This window comes from Odocoileus virginianus, chromosome 26, assembly GCF_023699985.2.
Source record: "Odocoileus virginianus isolate 20LAN1187 ecotype Illinois chromosome 26, Ovbor_1.2, whole genome shotgun sequence".
NCBI lineage: Eukaryota > Metazoa > Chordata > Mammalia > Artiodactyla > Cervidae > Odocoileus > Odocoileus virginianus.
This window is the reverse complement of record NC_069699.1, coordinates 15,008,329-15,022,374: the sequence shown is the minus strand read 5'-3', so window position 1 is coordinate 15,022,374 and position 14,046 is coordinate 15,008,329. Positions and strand designations below refer to the sequence as shown.

At 41.6% G+C, this 14,046-nt stretch overlaps 1 protein-coding gene across 15 annotated transcripts in view; it reads left to right on the top strand.

The window, feature by feature from the left end:
• SETD5 (SET domain containing 5) overlaps positions 1-13,819 on the top strand; it is a 77,487-nt gene extending 63,668 nt beyond the window's left edge. For 10 of the 15 annotated variants that reach the window (XM_070455590.1, XM_070455593.1, XM_070455591.1 and 7 more), the window contains 7 exons: positions 2,151-2,395; positions 5,473-5,529; positions 7,465-7,935; positions 10,595-10,893; positions 11,792-11,925; positions 12,397-12,485; positions 12,833-13,819. In XM_070455590.1, the coding sequence (XP_070311691.1) occupies positions 2,151-2,395; positions 5,473-5,529; positions 7,465-7,935; positions 10,595-10,893; positions 11,792-11,925; positions 12,397-12,485; positions 12,833-13,441 (1,904 nt within the window). In that variant the 3' untranslated portion in view covers positions 13,442-13,819. The remainder of the gene's footprint in view (positions 1-2,150; positions 2,396-5,472; positions 5,530-7,464; positions 7,936-10,594; positions 10,894-11,791; positions 11,926-12,396; positions 12,486-12,832) is intronic. The other 5 variants (XM_070455597.1, XM_070455594.1, XM_070455596.1 and 2 more) reach the window with 1 other exon arrangement.
• Positions 13,820-14,046: the final 227 nt, after the last annotated feature.

The window sequence follows — 14,046 nt, the reverse complement described above, 5'->3', positions numbered from 1 at the left end:
GTATAGCTAAAAAAGACTTAATAAAATCAAAATATAATTATAACATTTTTGTCACTGTAATGGAAAGATTTTTACTATGAGTGAAGATAGCAGTTATTTATTCAGTGTAATTTAGACAAGGAATCAGTAAGGCCATGTTAAGAAAGAGATTGAAAAAAAAAGAAAAGAAACAGATTGAGATGAAAATACCCCAGGACATTAGCAGTGCATTAATTTGTGAATATGATTTCAAGTTAAATATGTGTTTCAATATGTGGATGTTTGTTTATATATCTTGGGAATTACTTAAGTTAAAGGTACAAAACCATAAAAGATAGATTTAACCAGGAAATTTGATAGCTGTGTATGACAAAAAGAAGAAAAATGAAACTTTAAAAGAAAATTTTGTAAATATAGTATTGTTCCTATAAAAAAGTAGGCACATTACCACTGGCCTGTAAACTTGATAAAGGATGAGTGCTAGGTCTCTTTCATTAAATATGATAAATACTCAATAAATATATTTTTAACAAGTAAACCTATAAGTTGATTTGGAGATAGGAGAGTTCAGCTGAACTTTATAACTTTTCTACAATGAACTTTATAACTTACATAATTGCTTTTAGTAGTTACAGTGTTGGACCTAGCAGTATAGTGGTCTTTTAAAAGATTCGCTGTTGAAGACTCTTGAACTATATAAACCTAAATGTAAGTTATGAATCACATGTTTGTTTTCTTTATACCTAGGCACTTATCAGAAGGAGAAAAGAAAAACATAGTTATCTGGAACAGAAGGAAAATACAAACATACTTCTACTCTAGGAAAATTTTTTTAATTTTTTAGATACTTGAAAGGAAAAATACGTTTCTCCAGTATTTTTTGCTTTTTTTTCTTCTCTGTTTCACCCTCTATTGCCCTAGTTTAGTGCTTCATAACTCTTTCTGTATAACTCCTCCATTAACTCCAAATAGTTCCCCAGTGTTAATTCTCATGCTAACCATTGCTACCAGGGGAATTGTTCTGAAGCATAGCTGTGCTGCTGTCCCAAAACATTTCCTCAACAGCTTGGGAGGAAACCTAATCATTTAACCTAATGATTAAGAATGTAGATGGGAACCAGATTGCCTACTCCTTCTTTAAAATAGGAATGCTAATACTAGTACTGGATTTATAGAGTTACTCAGGTTAAACCTGCTAATTCACATGAAGCACATAGAATAGTGCCTGGTATGTAATAAGCCCTTAAAAGCATAATTTTTTTTTCCCCCTATGCATAGCAGTATGACCACCTCTGTTGAGGTTCTTAAATTTATATTAAACATGTTTTATGTATGTTTTCTTTTTCTTATGCTTTCATAAACCCTTTTAAAATAGAATATATTTTTAAAAGTAGAGTATATGATAACCATTATCCCCCACATACCTAGTTCAGTGGTTTCCACATAAGAAGTACTAAACAAATAAATAGCTTGAAACTGTGAACGAATAAAAATAGATTTTTCCTTTAAGAAAGTGAGATGGGTGCATTGCCCTGAGTAGTAACTAAAACTTAAAGCATGTTAACTTTCTTTCAAAGTGGAACTAAGAAGTCTACCGTAGAAAGTAGGATATTCCAATCAGAAAAAGAGTACCAGCCTAATTTTTGAAAATGAGGTTTATATAAAAATGATTTCACACTTCGACGCACTCTAAAACTAAGTACTCAGTAAGGATCAGGTAATCATGTGTAACTCTCTCCTGCTGAAGCAGAATATTATGTAAAGAGCTGCTAAAGAATGGAAAAATATATAAAAGCTTGAAACTGAGTTGGTGAACCAACAATTCGACAGGGAGTGATTTTAACAGAGACAGATTTGAGGGTTTTTTTTAGAATGTGAAAAATATAAATTTATGTTTTCCACTACAGGAGATTAAATTAGCTCCAGGGATTAGTTATTTAAAGTGTCAGATTCATCCGATGAGTTTTTGGGAGGTTGGAGAGTTTTGAGAATCATTTTTAAGTGTGGCACTTAAAGAACCTTTGGGCTTTTGGTTTGATTGCAGGAGATAACAGTGGGGTGAGGCAAAAGTGGAGTTTTGAGCCATTGTGGGCTAGAGATTAATGGCTTCACTGCAAGTATCCCTTTAGGCTGTAATTTCAAACCTCTCATCCAAGCTTTGTATTTCACAGACTTGTTGAGCCCATTAAAGAAATGGAAGTCTCGCTATCTGATGGAGCAGAATGTCACCAAGTTACTGCGGCCTCTTTCTCCAGTCACACCACCCCCTCCCAATCCAGGCTCAAAGAGCCCCCAGCTGACCACACCTGGCCCATCTCACCCTGAAGAGGAGTGTCGAAATGGATACAGCCTCATGTTCTCACCAGTCACATCTCTTACTACTGCTAGTCGCTGCAATACTCCTCTGCAATTTGAGGTGATTTGGGTTTGGTTGTTGGGAGTTCTGAATATGAAAATCATCATTGGCACCTCCTCATTTCAAATATAATACCATTCCAAATGTTTCTTTACCATGTCCTTTGCCCACCTTAGCAAGAGAATGGGAAACCTCAGGGTCATTGTGACCTATTACCTGGTAGCCTCTCATCTTGGCAGTCTCTATACTTACCAAAATAGGAAGAGTACTCCCACAGGTGACACTCATCTATCTTTTGCATGCAGTTCATCAACCTCCATACCTTTAGGTGGTAGTCATGCTAGACCTTCATCTTTACCTTTACTGTATGCCTTGGTTAAAATTGGCCTCTAGCTTCCTAGTAACCATTAAAATGACACCAACCTGAGAGTGCAGATTATAGTGATTGGTTGTGCCTCCGTTTCTTGGCCTTTAAATCAGTGAAGTGTCTTTGTTATTTTGCATTCTCTTTGTGGCCTCAGTAAACAGATTCAGAAAGCATTGAGGTATGGTTTATGGCAAATTAGGATTTTCATTTCCAGGTTACTTTCCCTTCTTGTAATAATGTGTTAGAGATGAGAAGTAGAGGCTAGCAACATGCATTTATTTATAAGAACCAGATTTATTGCTTACTCTGGTCACGTGTTTCAAAAAGTCAATTCTGAATTGCGTTAGTGTTCAAGTTTGAGTAATAGTAGGTTTATTGAATAGAATTCATGTGAGTGCATTAAAAAAAAACTACTGCATGTTGCTTTGACTTCTAATTAAACAGACACTGTTCCCTCTCAGAAAAATTTGTATTGATGACTAAACACAGCTTGGACTTCTCCAGATGTCTTGTTTGATAAAGGTGAATGTTCTAATCAGTGTCATCCTACCTATTCAGTTTTTAAAAGAGGACGGGAGTTAAAAAGACCTGAACGATTAAACAGCTAACTCAGAAAGGTAGCTAGCAACCTTGAAAATAAGAGGAAGCTATATTCTGTGCCTAAACTATGTTAACTTACTTTTGAAGCAAACCTTTTTCTGAGAGCGGGGATAAAAAACCTTCCTGGTCACATATGATTTCTAGGGATTCTCCAGGCAAGAATACTAGAGTGGGTTGCCATTTCCTTCTCCAGGGGATCTTCCCAACCCAGGGATCGAACCCAGGTCTCCTGCGTTGCAGGCAGACGCTTTAACCTCTGAGCCACCAGGGACGCCCAGGGGAAGCTATCCTTTACCAAATTCCCGATGACATTCTTTCAAGCCAGATGGTAAAACATCTGATATGGGCCTTACTAAGTGTACTTGGATCTGATTGCAGCTGACTTTTCATTTGGCAGCTGAAGTTTGATGGTAAAATTTCATGAGAGGACATTCTCCCTGTTGGGCAGTAGATTATAAGAATAGAATTTCATAGTTTATTATAATTAAAGGTAAAATTAGAAGAGGAGTTGCCTTCTAGAACAGACAGGTTTAGCACTCAGTGTATATCCTACCCCTTGTAGCGTTTTGGATAACTATGAAACACTATGCAAATGTAAGGGTTTTATTTTGTTTTGTTCTTTTTCAAAGATCATTTTAGTGATGCATAGTCTAAGCATGATGTTAGAACACGAGGAAAGAAAGAAAATATTATAGTATATTAAATAACTCATCCCTTCAAAAAGTTCAGTGTATATTTTCACTATTTTAGTCTCATGATTTAACTAAGAAAATTTGGCCTGTTTCATCGATTCAAAAAAAACCCAGATTTCGTCATCCTGGCTGTCTTTATCACCATTTTAATGGCCATACACTTTCCTGTATTCTAGTATAGGGAAGTAGGGAGCCTTATTTTCACCTAAGACTGTGACACACAAATAGCAGAGAGATGGCGCAAGTAAGATCAGTTTATTGGGGAAAGAATATTTTTAAAAGGAAAAATAAGGAACCTTCCAGAAGAAAAGTGAGAAATGCTAAGGGGATGAGTTGAAAAGACATGTAATAAAAAAATAAGATCATGAGAGGGAAGCATCAAAAAAAGAGTAAGCCGCATTGGGAGGGCAAGCTTAACGAACCCCTTCTTTCCACCGAAATAACCTTTCCCTTCCTGCCTTGAGAGCCGTACCCCATTATCCAGTCCACACATACAACACCCCACCAAATGAAATTATTAACAGCCAGTAGCCCTGCTGAAGCAGCCTCATTTCCTCTGCCACAGAACTGTTCAGCCACCCAGGCCACAGCTATCCAGAGGCTGCGTTAGAAACCCTCCTCTTTCCTTGTCACAGCTACCACCATCATTCCCTGCTTTCCCTGCTTTTTCCCTCCACATCTTCCTATCCGAACCCACTGCCCAGTTACTGTTTCACTCAGGAGTGCTGCTTCAGGCAACAGTCCTAAGGATAAGCCCTTGTTCAGGACCAGAGGCTTGAAGTGTACACATCTGCTGCTGTTGTTTTTTTTTTTTTTTTAATCCTTTTCTCTCTGTTCCTCAAAGTACAGTGGATTATGTTACGAACCATCTAGCCTGTGAGCTGGAGAATCCATCAGTCATAACTCCTGCAACTGTCGTTCAGGAGGAACTGGCCATCTCCCTAGCCCTGACAGCCCCCTGCATGCTAAGCAGTTCCCCTGGGTAAATACGGCAGGCCTGAGTCCCACAAGAGAAAGAGAAAATGTGGCGTTCAGAGGAGGGTGTGGGGTGAAGAGGAGAGGTGCCCTGAAGCATGAGGGATGAGTCATAGGGTGCCTGTCAGTAACAGTTACTACAGGTTACTAAAATCTGTCTAACACAGAAAGACATAATGTAACAGTATAAAACCTCACCAATTTAATAACTCTTGTTGTCCGCTTGAGATGTTTACTTATAGCATGAAACATAACCAGTTTATCCTTAAATGCTTTCAGAGACTCCAGGAAGCATTTTAACAAGTCATTCTGTCCATTGAGATGATTCTGCATTTAAGCATTTCCCTTGTGCATTCTTATCCCTCTCCCTGCCCCACCCCCACCTCACCCCCCCCCCCCCAAATTTGTGGCTAACCATCTATGCTTGCTTTTGCTTTATTTTTTGTTTGTTTTGTTTTGCTTCTTTGAGTAGATGAATAACAAGATGCTTTTCCCTCCTCTAGAACATATCCTCCCCTGAGAGTTCCCCTGCGAATAGGCCCGAGTCCCTGTCACCCGAGGTAGTTATCACACCATCTCAATCACACTTGGAGGCTCTGAGTGAGTGGGCATGAGTGTGTTCCTGCGTGTGTGGGGAGGGCTTGGGGGATCCGAGTGAATGGGGTGATGGGCTGGAGGGTGGCCGATTGGTCACACTGTAAGGTGAATGAATCTTCCCATGTGTGACTGTGGTTACTCAGAATTCTCAATGTAGATGGAGGAAAATGAAGTAGAGGTGTGTGGGTGTGTGTGTGTGTGTGTGTGTGTGTGTGTATGGTGGGGTTCGTTTTTGTTGTTTTTGAGGGGAGGGCGGTGGGTATGGCTGAAGAGTTCTTTTAAAGTAGGATAGAATCTAGAAGTCAAGTTTAAAGGAGCTGAAAATGCGGGAACCTTGTTAAAGTCTAACAAAGTGTGTTTGTTAAGTAAGGAAGGTTAAATCAACAGTTGGTAGGAGCTGTCTTTTGATATTTATTATCTTGGACTTGATGAAGGAGCAGCTTATATTTTAAAAGTTAGGCAGTGATTTATGCTTTATTCCAGAGTTAATCTGACAGCTCTTTTTAACTGGATGTTTTGAGCTTTGGTTGATAGATTAAGCATCTTCTTTAGAAAGGCAGAGTCATACCTCTCAGCTTAAATCAGCCCATGGGTTCTGTGACTCAGGCATCCATTCTACAGTGGTTGGGGAAATGGTTGCTGTACAGATGGTATCTCTTAGAATAGCAAATCTTACTGCTATGGAGATGTTAAATTCACATGTTAGTGCTAGAGTTTCTTAACTTGTTACAAGATTTCAACAAAGGTAGCAGTGATAACTCCATGAATCCACATGGAGCCTTACTCCTCGTGAAAAGAAAGTTACAGTCTCTCATAAACTTTCAGAAATTAAGAACTTTTATTCCCATACCCTTCCAGTAAAACGTTAGTGCTAAACTCAGTGACAGGTGACCAAATTCTGACTCGGTAGGATTTTATAGATCAGTGTGAAACTAAAGATTGTATTCTAGTGTACTAGAGGTTTTCTGACTGGTATTTTTTAGTCTTATTTTGTAAGGAACATAAAGCTCTCTCTCCTCAGTTGCTAAAGATTCTAAGTTAGAATAATTTGGAGGCTGACAATGTTGTATTATCTGGGTTTCTGATTCTGTTCTTTCTAGAGAGTTAGCTATAGTGGACATAGTGACAGGAAATCTTTGATGTTAGGAGGTAATGATGACCAAGTAGATGGGTTTATTTTTGGTATGTTTCAGCATTTCAGATGCTCTGCAGTGATGAACATTAGTCAGGTCTTGTGGTATGTTGACATACATTAGAGGATGCAGAAAGAATTGAGTGACCAGAAAGTTTATGAAAAACACACATACTTAATAGTGAAAGTGAGTGAAGAACTGGTTGGTTGATGTCTTCAACTAATACCATTCTCCTTCCCTGAACCAATAACTTAAATACTTGACTTTTCGTCTACTTTCTACTTTTTTTCACCTTTTCCCCTCCTCCCACCTTCCATCAATATTAGTTTAGAAATGAATAACACCAGAAGCCAGTTATCTTAAGACACCATTCTCATCTCTGTGGCTCCATGGGGCTCAGGTAAATCCCTGATTATACTGCCAGTCCCTGATTGTAGTGCAAGGTGACTCAGCAAACCTGATGAAAGGCTAAGCAGGCAAAATAGTCACATTTGGCCAATTATCTAATTCTGATTTTCCCAGTATTCTCATCCAAAGACTTTAAATCAGATTTACTTTGGGAAAGGCCAGGATTCTTTGGTAATCTGGCATGTGTACACTGGTGCTACATGGGACCTTTACAGGTGTTAATGGCTTTCTCTATTCTACTTTCGTCCCTCTTACCTCTCCCTGTTCACCTGTGCCCCCTCATTTCCCTTCTTTTCTGCCCTTTGACTTTTTCCTTTCTCCCCTACCCCATGTCTCCGTTGATTTTTATTCTTTCAGCTTTGTCACCGAAAAGACCTGGACTTGACAAAAGTAGGCTACCTTGACTCCAACACTAACAGCTGTGCTGACAGACCTTCCCTCATCAACTCGGGTCATTCTGACCTGGCTCCTCATCCCTCTGTTGGACCCACCTCTGAGACTGGTTTTACAAGCAGGAGTGGAGATGGACATCAGACTCTTGTGAGAAACTCGGACCAGACATTTCGGACAGAGTTTAACTTGATGTATGCCTACTCCCCATTGAACGCTATGCCTCGAGCAGATGGACTGTATCGAGGGTCTCCCCTGGTAGGGGATAGAAAACCTTTACATTTGGATGGGGGCTATTGTTCCCCTGCAGAAGGGTTTCCCAGCAGATATGAACATGGTTTTCTGAAAGACCTCTCTCGTGGATCAATGTCACCTGGTGGTGAAAGGACTTGTGAAGGAGTCCCATCTGCCCCCCAGAACCCACCACAGAGGAAAAAGGTAAGTGTTTCACATTTTGTAGACGTTTTTGAAGAACATTAACTGAATAAGTAAGTACTCACTGCATTACCACTGTGTTTTCAGCACTGTTCTCAGTGTGAGGAAAATGAAGATCAGTAAAACACAGTCTCTTGGCATGTTCAGTGAAAGACTATATTAATACAATTTGATGAGTGTTGTAAATATTAAGCAAATTTAAATGCTTCTCATGTATGTGTCATGCAGTTGGCTAGGCAATTCAAAGGATAAAGCAATGAAAAAGAATAATGCTACTTTACATGTCTTATGCTACTTTTCATGTCTGGGCACCATTAGGCTCTTCTATGCATTTAGCCTCAAAATAGTCCTATAAGATGGGTAATTTCCCATTTTACAAATGATGGAAATTAAGACCAGTTGCATAACTTGCCCATGGTCACACAGATAGTATATGGATGAGCTCAGACACTCCCCAGGTCTGCCTGATTCCAGATTGTATGCTCTTACTGCCGCCATGCTGTATCGCCACTTTGATGTTGCCCTAATGGAGCTTATAGCAAGTGAGACTGAGCTTAGCAGATGATGATATTAATGATGAGAAAAAAGAACAACTTAATAGAGGAAACCTGGCCAATCAGTCAACATATTGAGGGATGAAGATGCTACAGAACAGAGCAGACCAAGTAGCTGTGACACTCCATTGAGTGGGCAGCAGGGATGTGATATGATTGCAGTTTAATGTTGCTGTGGTAGCAGGTGAGAAGTAAGGAGAATAGAGGTGGGCAGGGCCCACCTGCAGGGCCAGGTCCCAGAAATCTGGTTTGGGGCTTGACTTGTAGGTGATGCCTGTTCTAGAAATTATGAAGCCAAAAATCTGCATTTTATGTCAGTGATTGTCAACTAGGTTTATTTGGAAATGCACGGGAGTATTTTGAGCTATCCAGTCAACTTCCATTACTGGTCAATCTAGAGATGCTTAAATGTCCTCTGTGCATGACAGTCTCACATAATTGCAAAGTATCTATGGTACTCTTGTTCACATGTAGGCTGGTGGTGGCTTTTTATCTTTTCATTGCAAAGAAATACATTACCAGAATTCTTACACTAACTCGTTTCCATGATTATGTATATAAATTGCATACACAAAATTGTCTTACTTTGTATTTTTGCTATATTTTATATTTGAACAGAAAATTGAGAGCCCTAAGTGATTAAAAGGAGGAAACACTGGCAGATAATTTGTAATAAAATAGAATTAGGGGGACTTCCTTGGCAGTCTAGTGGTTAAGATACTGAGCTTCCACTGCAGGGGGCTTGGGTTGGGTCCCCAGTCGGGAAACTAAGATCCTGCATGCCAGGAGGCAGGGCCACCCTGCCCCCACCCCCCACCAAAAAAAAATTAGCATTAGGTTTAGAATACTGTTGCATGAGACTCACAGATTTAGAAAACAAACTTAACGGTTGCTGGAGGGGAAGGGGGACAGTTAGAGAGGTTGGGATCGACATGTCCACACTGCTGTATTTAACATGGATAACCAACAAGGTCCGACTATATAACACAGGGAACACTGCTCAATGTAATGTGGCAGCCTGGGTGGGAGGGGGATTTCAGGGGAGAATGGATACATGTATATGTATGGCTGAGTCACTCTTTTGTGCACCTGAAACTGTCACAGCATTGTTAATCAGCTATACTCCAATATAAAATAAAACATTTTTTTAAAAAAGGATTACTCTTGCACGAACAGTATTGACTAGCAGGAACAAAAATGGTAACAAGTCTTTGGATTTCTGGTTTCATTTATTATGTACAAAAATGATTGAAATCATGATCTGTTATTTCAGAAATATTGTTGAGCACCTGCTATCAGGCAAGTTCTGTGCTGTACACTAAAGACAAAAAGCCAAATAAATTTGATCTCTGCCCTTGCAGAACATGACAGTTTATAAGTATACAAAACACTGTGTTGGGTCGAAAGCCAGTGTTAGCACAGTGTGCTGTGACAGCCAAAAGGGGATATCCTAGGTGGGGCAGGGAAGAGGGCTTTCGGTGTGCAGTCAGGAAAGAATAAGGCAGAGAAATGGCAAGTTGGGGAGAAGTTTCCAGCTGCAGGTTTTCTAGAGCTGGCACAACGATACTGATTTCTGGGGACTGAGGAAGAGACTTTCTCACACTGCACAAACTCCCAGCTCTTACCCTTCCCTTTTCATGTATTCTTGTTTATTTCTGGCCATGCCACGCAGCATTTGGTATCTTAGTTCCCCAACCAGGAGCTGAACCTGTGCCCCTGCCTTGGAAGCGCAGCATCTTTCCCACTGGACCACCAGGGGTACCCCACCTTTCCCGGTGCTACCTTTGTTGCAAATAACTGTGATAGCACACTTCTGTTACATGGAACTGTGATCTCACAGGTTTTTCTGAAGGCAGAATAAAGATTGAGGTCTATTGGTAAATGCCATTTTTCAGAAATGTCATCTCCTGGTGTATTCTCTTTTTCTTACCAGTGTCCCACTGAGGTAAATATGTAGCTGTGCTCAGGTCGCTCTCTCACCTGGAAAAAGTCACCTGCTTTGTTTGCCTGGCCTGCTGGCAGTTTCCTGGGGTTCCATGTTCTTTCCCCGTTGCTAGTGATCCACAAATGATGTCTATCTGGAGTCCTGTTTCTTTTTTCCTTCCTAGGTATCCCTGCTGGAGTACCGCAAACGGAAACAAGAAGCCAAGGAAAATTCTGCTGGTGGGGGAGGTGACTCCACACAGAGCAAAAGCAAGTCTGCAGGAGCTGGGCAAGGCGGCAGTAACTCACTTTCTGACACTGGTGCCCATGGTGTGCAGGGATCCTCAGCCCGAACCCCATCTTCCCCTCACAAAAAATTCTCCCCATCTCATTCCTCTATGTCTCATCTGGAGGCAGTAAGCCCATCAGATTCCAGAGGCACTTCGTCTCACTGCAGACCTCAAGAGAGTATCAGCAGTAGGTGGTAAGTTTAAGTTTGATGCTCTGATGATTAAATTCAGGAGGGAAATAAATCTCTAGACTCTTTACCTAAGATGTATGGAAACACTTGAGAAAGCCAGCCAGCAGTACCATGTACCATATTCGGCTGATTTAATAGTATCAGTCACAATCCCCGAGCTTGACAGAAGCAAACGATTTGCACCGAGCCTGCAGAACAATATGGTGGACGGCATATAGTTGTGGAAACAGAGGAGCTATTTTATTCACTGGGCACTAACACTGCCGCTTCTCTTTTCTCATTTCATGTGCAAGGTAAGTCAGGAGATGAGCTCAGTTCCACTGAAATTAACATCAGGTGTCTCAGCTCCACACGGCTAGCATATATAGAGAGTTGGGACACACTCCTGAAAGGATTTGTCTAGTTTAAGAGAGACAACAAAAAAAGAGAGAGACAGACAACAAATAAATAGATAATACTAATGTCAGGTACTAAGTATCAGATGAGTGAAATAAAGAATGAGATATTCTAGGGAAATTGAACTGAAGAAATGAGTTCTGGGAAAGAAGAGACATGGCTCAAACGAGTAATGTTCATTCATCTGTGAAACATTGCTACTACCTGCCAGTCACATGACTTCACAGAAGAGAAAAACAGCATTTAAAGATGGAGGTTAAAAGCAGTAGACACCTCTAAATCCCCCTTCTCCTTGGTTGTTTTTTCTTAAAGTGTTTATTCTTAGGTGCCTGACATAGTCTGAGGCAGAGAAAATACTTTGTTTTAAATTGGTTCTGAAGAAAATAATGTTTTAAAAGAGGATGTTTTAAGAAACATTGTATAGCTATTTGTCAGAGCCTTGTCTGTTCCATACTCTTAACTCTCAAGGCCTGTGGCATAAGTGTACACCCTGTTGCCTTCACAGGATGGTTCCCACATCGGTAGAACGACTCCGAGAAGGAGGGAGCATCCCCAAGGTCCTCCGAAGCAGTGTGAGGGTGGCCCAAAAAGGAGAGCCTTCTCCCACGTGGGAGAGTAACATCACAGAGAAAGACTCAGGTGAGCCGATGGCCTTCTTCTGCCAGCCAGGTTCAGGGACACATGAGCCAGGTTCCACACAGTTCACATCAAATGCTGGGCTGAGGTGAGTCCATTTCTTAATGAGGTTGGGCTCCCTTACATGCAAAGGTCCAGCTCAGTCTTGCTTTCATTTTCTTGGCCTATAGCATTCTTAAGGTCTAGCGTTGCTTGCTCTCTGTCTGCTCTTTTTTCCCAAAGGATACCTTTCTGTAACTCATCTCTCCAAAGCCCTGGGAATCACCTTGATGAAGGATGAAGAGAAAGAAGGAGACAAATCAGATCAGGCATTTAAAACAGCCCATAATTAACCACTCATTTTGCCCTTCTGGCATGTTGCACTCACCTGATTTATCAGAGAGCATCATGGGTTGGTGCTGGCATTGGTGACTTGAATGAACAATGGCTCTCTCTCATCCATTCTTAGTGAGTTGATTTTGTATTACCTTCCAGACCCTGCAGATGGTGAAGGCCCAGAGACATTGAGCTCAGCACTCTCTAAAGGAGCGGCCGTTTACAGCCCTTCCAGATACAGCTACCAGGTGAGGCAAGAAAGTGCTCATCTCTGGGCATAGGAGTGTGTTCTGGGTTCCAAATGTTTTGTGATCCTGGCCGTCCTTTGCAGTTGAGATGTTGTCTTTGCATATAGTTTCAGCAGCCTTGGAAATAAGTCATCATCGGCTCACCTTCAGGTAATAAATCATGCCAGAAAATTGAAGTGACCAAAGACAGCCATTTTACTGTCTCTGGTATCCTAAAAAGAACAAATGTTTAAGAAGATAAAGAAGAAGAAGAAGAAAAAGTAGGGTCTTTTAAATATTCACAAGCCTCGAAGGCTTAAACAGGGACTTGTTCACCTCCTTATGCTTTTCCTCCCAACTCTTTCTAGCTCCTGCAGTGTGATAGTCCACGGACAGAATCACAAAGCCTCCTTCAACAGAGTTCCTCCCCCTTTAGAGGACATCCCACCCAGTCTCCGGGATACAGTTATCGAACTACTGCACTGAGACCTGGGAATCCCCCTTCTCATGGTTCTTCAGAATCCTCCCTCTCTTCCACGTCCTACTCCAGCCCCGCCCACCCTGTGTCCACAGACTCGTTGGCCCCATTTACGGGGACACCAGGGTATTATAGCAGCCAGCCACATTCTGGAAACAGCACCGGCAGCAGTCTTCCTCGGAGGAGCTGCCCTTCTAGTGCTGCTAGCCCTACCCCACAGGGCCCCTCAGACTCGCCGACCTCAGACTCGGTTGCCCAGTCCAGCACAGGAACTCTGAGTTCCACCTCCTTTCCTCAGAACTCTAGGTCGTCACTGTCATCAGACTTCCGGACTATCAGTCTGCCCAGTGCTGGGCAGTCAGCTGCCTACCAGGCCTCCAGGGTATCTGCGGTTTCCAATTCACAGCACTACCCACATCGAGGGAGTGGGGGTGTGCACCAGTACCGACTCCAGCCACTGCAGGGGTCGGGGGTCAAGACTCAGACAGGACTTTCCTAGGGCTTCTGGATTTGGGCAAACAGAACTTGAATGAGCCCATAGCTGCTTCCTTCCAGCTGCCTCTGGAACCTAGGCCGAGCATATTGCTGGGGAAGGGGGTACAAGGTGCCAGAGGATTGGGTCTGGTCGACAAGAAACAAGACTTGTGGTCACGACTGGCTCTGGCCTTGGAGAAAGATGTAAATCTTGTCTGAAGCAGAGACTATAAAGAAGTTTCTCCCTGCTGTTAAGGGTACATTGTTGACAAGCAAATGGTGTTTCGGTTAGTAACGATTCTAAGTGCAATGAGTTGTGTTGAAGCCTCCATCTCCCATCCTTGCCTGTAGCCTGTAGTCACTTGTGCAGTGAGGACATCTTTTTAAATCCAAAAAAGAAAAAGGTTTTCAAAGGAAAAAAAAGGTGAAAAGAGCCAATCTCAAAGCCCCAAGCCATCTGAGTAGTGTTAGGGTTTTATGCACTTAAGAAAAAAAGGTGGGTATATAAAACAACCATTCCAAAAGCAGGTATCTGGCCAAGGTGTGTTCATTGAGAATATTCCTTACCTTTGTCTTAAAAACACCAAGAGGCAGGGATAGTGAAGCTTGGTGTGTGCTCTGAGGGGTTCC